The sequence below is a fragment of the Petromyzon marinus genome (genome assembly GCF_048934315.1).
Source record: "Petromyzon marinus isolate PM22_M1 ecotype Great Lakes invasive population chromosome 78 unlocalized genomic scaffold, UKy_Petmar_22M1.pri1.0 chr78_unloc.2, whole genome shotgun sequence".
NCBI lineage: Eukaryota > Metazoa > Chordata > Hyperoartia > Petromyzontiformes > Petromyzontidae > Petromyzon > Petromyzon marinus.
This window is the reverse complement of record NW_027422626.1, coordinates 758613-768612: the sequence shown is the minus strand read 5'-3', so window position 1 is coordinate 768612 and position 10000 is coordinate 758613. Positions and strand designations below refer to the sequence as shown.

General features: G+C 46.4%; 1 protein-coding gene across 1 annotated transcript in view; it reads left to right on the top strand.

Moving 5' to 3' along the window:
• Positions 1-10000, top strand: part of LOC142908309 (interleukin enhancer-binding factor 2 homolog) — a gene marked incomplete at its 5' end in the record, with an annotated part of 46923 nt that overhangs the window by 5588 nt on the left and 31335 nt on the right. Inside the window, one exon of the mRNA XM_076058822.1 lies at positions 3919-3984. Within this exon, the coding sequence (XP_075914937.1) occupies positions 3919-3984 (66 nt within the window). The remainder of the gene's footprint in view (positions 1-3918; positions 3985-10000) is intronic.

The following is a 10000-nucleotide window of genomic DNA, read 5'->3' as shown; positions in this document are numbered from 1 at the left end:
CACCATCACTACCACCACCATCACTATCACCAGGTAGACGTAGTGGTCATCCTCAAGATCCTACCTACACGTGAGTCAACATCATCAACATCAACAACATCACTACCATCACACTCACATCATCACTACCATCACTATCACCAGGAAGACGTAGTGGTCATCCTCAAGATCCTACCTACACGTGAGTCAACATCATCAACATCAACAACATCACTACCATCACTACCACCATCACTATCATCACTGCCATCACTATCACCATCACTACCACCATCACTATCACCAGCTAGACGTAGTGGTCATCCTCAAGATCCTACCTACACGTGAGTCAACATCATCAACATCATCAACAACATCACCATCACTACCACCATCACCACCATCACTACCACCAGGTAGACGTAGTGGTCATCCTCAAGATCCTACCTACACGTGAGTCAACATCATCAACAACATCAACATCACTACCATCACTACCACCATCACTACCATCACTACCATCACCACCATCACTACCACCACCATCACTACCATCACTATCACCAGGTAGACGTAGTGGTCATCCTCAAGATCCTACCTACACGTGAGTCACAACAACATCAACAACATCACTATCACTACTACCACTACCACCATCACTACCACTACCATCACTATCACCATCACTACCACCATCACTACCATCACTACCACCTTCACTACCACCATCACTACCACTACCATCACTATCACCATCACTACCACCATCACTACCACCATCACTACCACCATCACTACCAACACCACCATCACTACCACCATCACTACCACCATCACTATCATCATCACTACCACCACCACCACTACCACCATCACTACCACCATCACTACCACCATCACTACCACCATCACTACCACCATCACTACCACCAGGAAGACGTAGTGGTCATCCTCAAGATCCTACCTACACGTGAGTCAACATCATCAACATCATCATCACTACCATCACTACCACCACTAACATCACTACCATCACTAACATCACTACCATCACCACCATCACACTCACATCATCACTACCACCATCACCACCACCATCACTACCACTACCATCACTACCACCATCACTACCACCACCATCACTACCACCATCACTATCACCATCACTACCACCATCACTACCACCATCACTACCACCATCACTATCACCATCACTACCACCATCACTACCACCATCACTACCACCATCACTACCATCACTACCACCTTCACTACCACCATCACTACCACCATCACTATCACCATCACTACCACCATCACTACCACCATCACTACCATCACTACCACCATCACTACCACCATCACTACCACCAGGTAGACGTAGTGGTCATCCTCAAGATCCTACCTACACAACAACAACATCAACAACAACATCATCATCAACATCATCATCAACATCACCACCACCATCATCACCACCATCACCACCATCATCATCACCACCATCACTACCATCACCATCACCCACGATGTGTGTGTGGTGATGGTGGTAGTGATGATGATGTGTGTGTGGTGATGGTGGTAGTGATGTTGTTGATGTTGTGTGTGTGGTGATGGTAGTAGTGATGTTGTTGATGATGATGTGTGTGTGGTGATGGTAGTAGTGATGATGTGTGTGTGGTGATGGTGGTAGTGATGATGTTGTTGATGATGTTGTTGATGATGTGTGTGTGGTGATGGTGGTAGTGATGTTGTGTGTGTGGTGATGATAGTAGTGATGTTGTTGTGTTGTGTGTGTGGTGATGGTAGTAGTGATGTTGTTGATGATGTTGTGTGTGTGGTGATGGTAGTAGTGATGTTGTTGATGATGTTGTGTGTGTGGTGATGGTGGTAGTGATGTTGTTGATAATGTTGTGTGTGTGGTGATGATAGTAGTGATGTTGTTGATGTTGTGTGTGTGGTGATGGTAGTAGTGATGTTGTTGATGATGTTGTGTGTGTGGTGATGGTAGTAGTGATGTTGTTGATGATGTTGTGTGTGTGGTGATGGTGGTAGTGATGTTGTTGATAATGTTGTGTGTGTGGTGATGATGGTAGTAATGTTGTTGATGATGTGTGTGGTGATGGTAGTAGTGATGTTGTTGATGATGTTGTGTGTGTGGTGATGGTGGTAGTGATGTTGTTGATGATTTTGTGTGTGTGGTGATGGTAGTAGTGATGTTGTTGATGATGATGTGTGTGTGGTGATGGTAGTAGTGATGATGTGTGTGTGGTGATGGTGGTAGTGATGATGTTGTTGATGATGTTGTGTGTGTGGTGATGGTAGTAGTGATGATGTGTGTGTGGTGATGGTGGTAGTGATGATGTTGTTGATGATGTTGTTGATGATGTGTGTGTGGTGATGGTGGTAGTGATGTTGTTGATGATGTTGTGTGTGTGGTGATGGTGGTAGTGATGATGTTGATGATGTGTGTGTGTGTGGTGATGGTAGTAGTGATGTTGTTGATGATGTGTGTGTGGTGATTGCAGTTGTAATCTTGTTGATGTTGTGTGTGGTGATGGTGGTAGTGATGTTGTTGATGGTGGTAGTGATGATGTTGATGTTGTGTGTGTGTGGTGATGGTAGTAGTGATGTTGTGTGTGTGGTGATGGTGGTAGTGATGTTGTTGATGATGATGTGTGTGTTGATGGTGGTAGTGATGTTGTTGATGTTGTTGATGTTGTGTGTGTGTTGATGGTGGTAGTGATGTTGTGTGTGTTGATGGTGGTAGTGATGATGTTGTGTGTGTGGTGATGGTAGTAGTGATGATGATGTGTGTGTGGTGATGGTGGTAGTGATGTTGTTGATGATGTTGTGTGTGTGTTGATGGTGGTAGTGATCTTGATGATGTTGTGTGTGTGGTGATTGCAGTAGTGATGTTGTTGATGTTGTGTGTGTGTGGTGATGGTGGTAGTGATGTTGTTGATGTTGTGTGTGTGGTGATGGTGGTAGTGATGATGTTGATAATGTTGTGTGTGTGGTGATAGTAGTGATGTTGTTGATGATGTTGTGTGTGTGGTGATGGTGGTAGTGATGTTGTTGATGATGTTGTGTGTGGTGATGGTGGTAGTGATGTTGTTGATGATGATGTGTGTGTGGTGATGGTGGTAGTGATGATGTTGATGTTGTGTGTGTGTGGTGATGGTAGTAGTGATGTTGATGATGTTGATGTTGTGTGTGTGTGTTGATGGTAGTAGTAATCTTGTTGATGTTGTGTGTGTTGATGGTGGTAGTGATGTTGTGTGTGTTGATGGTGGTAGTGATGTTGTTGTTGTTGTTGTGTGTGTGTTGATGGTGGTAGTGATGTTGTTGATGTTGTTGATGATGTTGTGTGTGTGTTGATGGTGGTAGTGATGATGATGTGTGTGTGGTGATGGTGGTAGTGATGTTGTTGATGGTGGTAGTGATGTTGTGTGTGTGGTGATGATGTTGTTGATGTTGTTGATGATGTTGTGTGTGTGGTGATGGTGGTAGTGATGTGGTTGATGGTGGTAGTGATGATGTTGATGTTGTGTGTGTGTGGTGATGGTGGTAGTAATCTTGTTGATGATGTTGATGTTGTGTGTGTGTGGTGATTGCAGTAGTAATCTTGTTGTTGTTGATGTTGTTGTTTGTGTGTGTGTGTTGATGGTGGTAGTAATCTTGTTGTTTGTGTGTGTGGTGATTGTGGTAGTAATCTTGATGATGTTGTGTGTGGTGATAGTGATGTTGTTGATGTTGTGTGTGTGTGTTGATTGCAGTAGTAATCTTGTTGTTGATGTTGTTGTTGTTTGTGTGTGTGTTGATGGTGGTAGTAATCTTGTTGATGATGTTGATGTTGTGTGTGTGTGGTGATTGTGGTAGTAATCTTGTTGTTGTTGATGTTGTTGTTGTGTGTGTGGCTCTGCGTTGTGTTTTTAGTGGAGGCCGTTTCTGCGCTGGGCTCGAAAATCCTGGAAACTCTGAAGGCTCAAAACGGCAACGAAGGTGAAAAATCACAAACTAGTAACTAGTTTAACTAGTTAGTTATACGAGTTACTAGTTAGACTAGTTACTAGTTAGTTAGACTAGTAACTAGTCTAACTAGTTAGACTAGTAACTAGTTAGACTAGTAACTAGTTATACTAGTAACTAGTTAGACTAGTTAGACTAGTAACTAGTAACTAGTATAACTAGTTACTAGTATAACTAGTTACTAGTATAACTAGTTACTAGTATAACTAGTTACTAGTTACTAGTCTTACTAGTTAGACTAGTAACTAGTCTAACTAGTCACTAGTCTAGCTAGTTAGACTAGTAACTAGTTAGACTAGAAACTAGTCTAGCTAGTTGCTATTCTAGCTAGTTAAACTAGTAACTAGTCTAGCTAGTTAGACTAGTAACTAGTCTAACTAGTAACTAGTCTAGCTAGTAACTAGTCTAGCTAGTAACTAGTCTAGCTAGTGTCTGTGTGTGACACTGTGTGTATATAACTGTGTGTGTAACTGTATAGGTGTCTGACTGTGTATGTGTGTGAGACTGGGTGTGTGTAACTGTGTGTGTGTGTAACTGTGTGTGTGACTGTGTGTGTGTAATTGTGTGTGTCTGTAACTGTGTGTGCGTGTGTGTGTAACTGTGTGTGACTATATGTGTGTGTGTAACTGTGTGTGTGTGTGACTGTGTGTGTGTGTCTGTGTGCGTGTGTCTATGTGTGTGTGTCTGTGTGTGTGTCACTGTGTGTGTGTGTCACTGTGTGTAACTGTGTGTGTCACTGTGTCTGTGTGTCACTGTGTGTGTGCCACTGTGTGTCACTGTGTGTCACTGTGTGTGTGTCACTGTGTGTGTGTCACTGTGTGTCACTGTGTGTCACTGTGTGTGTGTCACTGTGTGTGTGTGTCACTGTGTGTGTGTGTCACTGTGTGTGTGTGTAACTCTGTGTGTCACTGTGTGTGTGTCACTGTGTGTGTGTCACTGTGTGTGTCACTGTGTGTGTGTCACTGTGTGTGTGTCACTGTGTGTGTGTGTCACTGTGTGTGTGTGTCACTGTGTGTGTCACTGTGTGTGTGTGTGTGTCACTGTGTGTGTGTGTCACTGTGTGTGTGTCACTGTGTGTGACACTGTGTGTGTCACTGTGTGTGTCACTGTGTGTGTGTGTCACTGTGTGTGTCACTGTGTGTGTGTCACTGTGTGTGTCACTGTGTGTGTCACTGTGTGTGTCACTGTGTGTGTGTCACTGTGTGTGTCACTGTGTGTGTACACTGTGTGTGTCACTGTGTGTGTGTCACTGTGTGTGTGTCACTGTGTGTGTGTCACTGTGTGTGTCACTCTGTGTGTGTCACTGTGTGTGTCACTGTGTGTGTGTCACTGTGTGTGTCACTCTGTGTGTGTCACTGTGTGTGTCACTGTGTGTGTGTGTCACTGTGTGTGTCACTGTGTGTGTGTCACTGTGTGTGTCACTGTGTGTGTGTGTCACTGTGTGTGTCACTGTGTCACTGTGTGTGTCACTGTGTGTGTCACTGTGTATGTGTCACTGTGTGTGTCACTGTGTGTGTCACTGTGTGTGTCACTGTGTGTGTGTCACTGTGTGTGTCACTGTGTGTGTGTGTCACTGTGTGTCTGTGTGTGTGTCACAGTGTGTGTGTCACTGTGTGTGTCACTGTGTGTGTGTCACTGTGTGTGTCACTGTGTGTGTGTCACTGTGTGTGTCATTGTGTGTGTGTGTGTCACTGTGTGTCACTGTGTGTGTGTCACTGTGTGTGTCATTGTTTGTGTGTCACTGTGTGTGTCACTGTGTGTGTGTCACTGTGTGTGTCACTGTGAGTGTGTCACAGTGTGTGTGTGTCACTGTGTGTGTGTCACTGTGTGTCACTGTGTGTGTCACTGTGTGTGTCACTGTGTGTGTGTCACTGTGTGTCACTGTGTGTGTGTGTCACTGTGTGTCTGTGTGTGTGTCACAGTGTGTGTGTGTCACTGTGTGTGTCACTGTGTGTGTGTCACTGTGTGTGTCACTGTGTGTGTGTCACTGTGTGTGTCACTGTGAGTGTGTCACTGTGTGTGTGTCACTGTGTGTGTCACTGTGTGTGTGTCACTGTGTGTGTGTCACTGTGTGTGTCACTGTGTGTGTCACTGTGTGTGTGTCACTGTGTGTGTCACTGTGTGTGTGTGTGTGTGTCACTGTGTGTGTGTCACTGTGTGTGTGTCACTGTGTGTGTCACTGTTTGTGTCACTGTGTGTGTGTGTCACTGTGTGTGTCACTGTGTGTGTGTCACTGTGTGTATGTCACTGTGTGTGTCACTGTGTGTGTGTGTCACTGTGTGTGTGTCACTGTGTGTGTGTGTGTGTCACTGTGTGTGTGTCACTGTGTGTGTCACTGTGTGTGTCACTGTGTGTGTGTCACTGTGTGTGTGTCACTGTGTCACTGTGTGTGTCACTGTGTCACTGTGTGTGTGTGTCACACTGTGTGTGTCACTGTGTGTGTGTCACTGTGTGTGTCACTGTGTGTGTGTCACTGTGTGTGTGTCACTGTGTGTGTGTCACTGTGTGTGTCACTGTGTGTGTGTCACTGTGTGTGTCACTGTGTGTGTGTCACTGTGTGTGTGTCACTGTGTGTGTCACTGTGTGTGTGTGTCACTGTGTGTGTGTCACTGTGTGTGTGTCACTGTGTGTGTGTCACTGTGTGTGTGTCACTGTGTGTGTCACTGTGTGTGTCACTGTGTGTGTGTCACTGTGTGTGTGTCACTGTGTGTGTCACTGTGTGTCACTGTGTGTGTCACTGTGTGTGTGTCACTGTGTGTGTCACTGTGTGTGTCACTGTGTGTGTGTCACTGTGTGTGTCACTGTGTGTGTGTCACTGTGTGTGTGTCACTGTGTGAGTCACTGTGTGTGTCACTGTGAGTGTGTCACTGTGTGTGTCACTGTGTGTGTGTCACTGTGTGTGTGTCACTGTGTGTGTCACTGTGTGTGTGTCACTGTGTGTGTCACTGTGTGTGTCACTGTGTGTGTGTCACTGTGTGTGTCACTGTGTGTGTCACTGTGTGTGTGTCACTGTGTGTGTCACTGTGTGTGTCACTGTGTGTGTCACTGTGTGTGTGTCACTGTGTGTGTCACTGTGTGTGTGTCACTGTGTGTGTCACTGTGTGTGTCACTGTGTGTGTGTCACTGTGTGTGTCACTGTGTGTCACTGTGTGTGTGTCACTGTGTGTGTCACTGTGTGTGTCACTGTGTGTGTGTCACTGTGTGTGTGTCACTGTGTGTGTCACTGTGTGTGTCACTGTGTGTGTGTCACTGTGTGTGTCACTGTGTGTGTCACTGTTTGTCACTGTGTGTGTGTCACTGTGTGTGTGTCACTGTGTGTGTGTGTCACTGTGTGTGTGTCACTGTGTGTGTGTGTCACTGTGTGTGTGTCACTGTGTGTGTCACTGTGTGTGTGTCACTGTGTGTAGTGTCACTGTGTGTGTCACTGTGTGTGTCACTGTGTGTGTGTCACTGTGTGTGTCACTGTGTGTGTGTGTCACTGTGTGTGTCACTGTGTGTGTGTGTCACTGTGTCACTGTGTGTGTCACTGTGTGTGTCACTGTGTGTGTCACTGTGTGTGTGTGTCATTGTGTCACTGTGTGTGTCACTGTGTGTGTGTCACTGTGTGTGTCACTGTGTGTGTCACTGTGTGTGTCACTGTGTGTCACTGTGTGTGTGTCACTGTGTGTGTCACTGTGTGTGTGTCACTGTGTGTGTCACTGTGTGTAGTGTTTACTGTGTGTGTCACTGTGTGTGTGTCACTGTGTGTGTCACTGTGTGTGTGTCACTGTGTGTGTGTCACTGTGTGTGTGTCACTGTGTATGTGTCACTGTGTGTGTCACTGTGTGTGTCATTGTGTGTGTGTCACTGTGTGTGTCACTGTGTGTGTGTCACTGTGTGTGTGTCACTGTGTATGTGTCACTGTGTGTGTCACTGTGTGTGTCACTGTGTGTGTGTCACTGTGTGTGTCACTGTGTGTGTCACTGTGTGTGTGTCACTGTGTGTGTGTGTCACTGTGTGTGTCTCTCTGTGTGTCACTGTGTGTCACTGTGTGTGTCACTGTGTGTGTGTCACTGTGTGTGTCACTGTGTGTGTCACTGTGTGTGTGTCACTGTGTGTGTCACTGTGTGTGTATGTGTGTGTCACTGTGTGTGTCACTGTGTGTGTCACTGTGTGTGTGTGTGTCACTGTGTGTGTGTGTCACTGTGTGTGTGTGTCACTGTGTGTGTGTCACTGTGTGTCACTGTGTGTGTCACTGTGTGTGTCACTGTGTGTGTGTCACTGTGTGTGTCACTGTGTGTGTCACTGTGTGTGTGTCACTGTGTGTGTCACTGTGTGTGTCACTGTGTGTGTCACTGTGTGTGTGTCACTGTGTGTGTCACTGTGTGTCACTGTGTGTGTGTCACTGTGTGTGTCACTGTGTGTGTGTTACTGTGTGTGTCACTGTGTGTGTCACTGTGTGTGTCACTATGTGTCACTGTGTGTGCGTGTGTCACTGTGTGTGTCACTGTGTGTAGTGTTTACTGTGTGTGTCACTGTGTGTGTGTCACTGTGTGTGTCACTGTGTGTGTGTGTCACTGTGTGTGTCACTGTGTGTGTGTGTCACTGTGTGTGTGTCACTGTGTGTGTCACTGTGTGTGTGTCACTGTGTGTAGTGTCACTGTGTGTGTCACTGTGTGTGTCACTGTGTGTGTGTCACTGTGTGTGTCACTGTGTGTGTGTGTCACTGTGTGTGTCACTGTGTGTGTGTGTCACTGTGTCACTGTGTGTGTCACTGTGTGTGTCACTGTGTGTGTCACTGTGTGTGTGTGTGTCATTGTGTCACTGTGTGTGTCACTGTGTGTGTGTCACTGTGTGTGTCACTGTGTGTGTCACTGTGTGTGTCACTGTGTGTCACTGTGTGTGTGTCACTGTGTGTGTCACTGTGTGTGTGTCACTGTGTGTGTCACTGTGTGTAGTGTTTACTGTGTGTGTCACTGTGTGTGTGTCACTGTGTGTGTCACTGTGTGTGTGTCACTGTGTGTGTGTCACTGTGTGTGTGTCACTGTGTATGTGTCACTGTGTGTGTCACTGTGTGTGTCACTGTGTGTGTGTCACTGTGTGTGTCACTGTGTGTGTGTCACTGTGTGTGTGTCACTGTGTATGTGTCACTGTGTGTGTCACTGTGTGTGTCACTGTGTGTGTGTCACTGTGTGTGTCACTGTGTGTGTCACTGTGTGTGTGTCACTGTGTGTGTGTGTCACTGTGTGTGTCTCTCTGTGTGTCACTGTGTGTCACTGTGTGTGTCACTGTGTGTGTGTCACTGTGTGTGTCACTGTGTGTGTCACTGTGTGTGTCACTGTGTGTGTCACTGTGTGTGTGTCACTGTGTGTAGTGTCACTGTGTGTGTCACTGTGTGTGTCACTGTGTGTGTGTCACTGTGTGTGTCACTGTGTGTGTGTGTCACTGTGTGTGTCACTGTGTGTGTGTGTCACTGTGTCACTGTGTGTGTCACTGTGTGTGTCACTGTGTGTGTCACTGTGTGTGTGTGTCATTGTGTCACTGTGTGTGTCACTGTGTGTGTGTCACTGTGTGTGTCACTGTGTGTGTCACTGTGTGTGTCACTGTGTGTCACTGTGTGTGTGTCACTGTGTGTGTCACTGTGTGTGTGTCACTGTGTGTGTCACTGTGTGTAGTGTTTACTGTGTGTGTCACTGTGTGTGTGTCACTGTGTGTGTCACTGTGTGTGTGTCACTGTGTGTGTGTCACTGTGTGTGTGTCACTGTGTATGTGTCACTGTGTGTGTCACTGTGTGTGTCACTGTGTGTGTGTCACTGTGTGTGTCACTGTGTGTGTGTCACTGTGTGTGTGTCACTGTGTATGTGTCACTGTGTGTGTCACTGTGTGTGTCACTGTGTGTGTGTCACTGTGTGTGTCACTGTGTGTGTCACTGTGTGTGTGTCACTGTGTGTGTGTGTCACTGTGTGTGTCTCTCTGTGTGTCACTGTGTGTCACTGTGTGTGTCACTGTG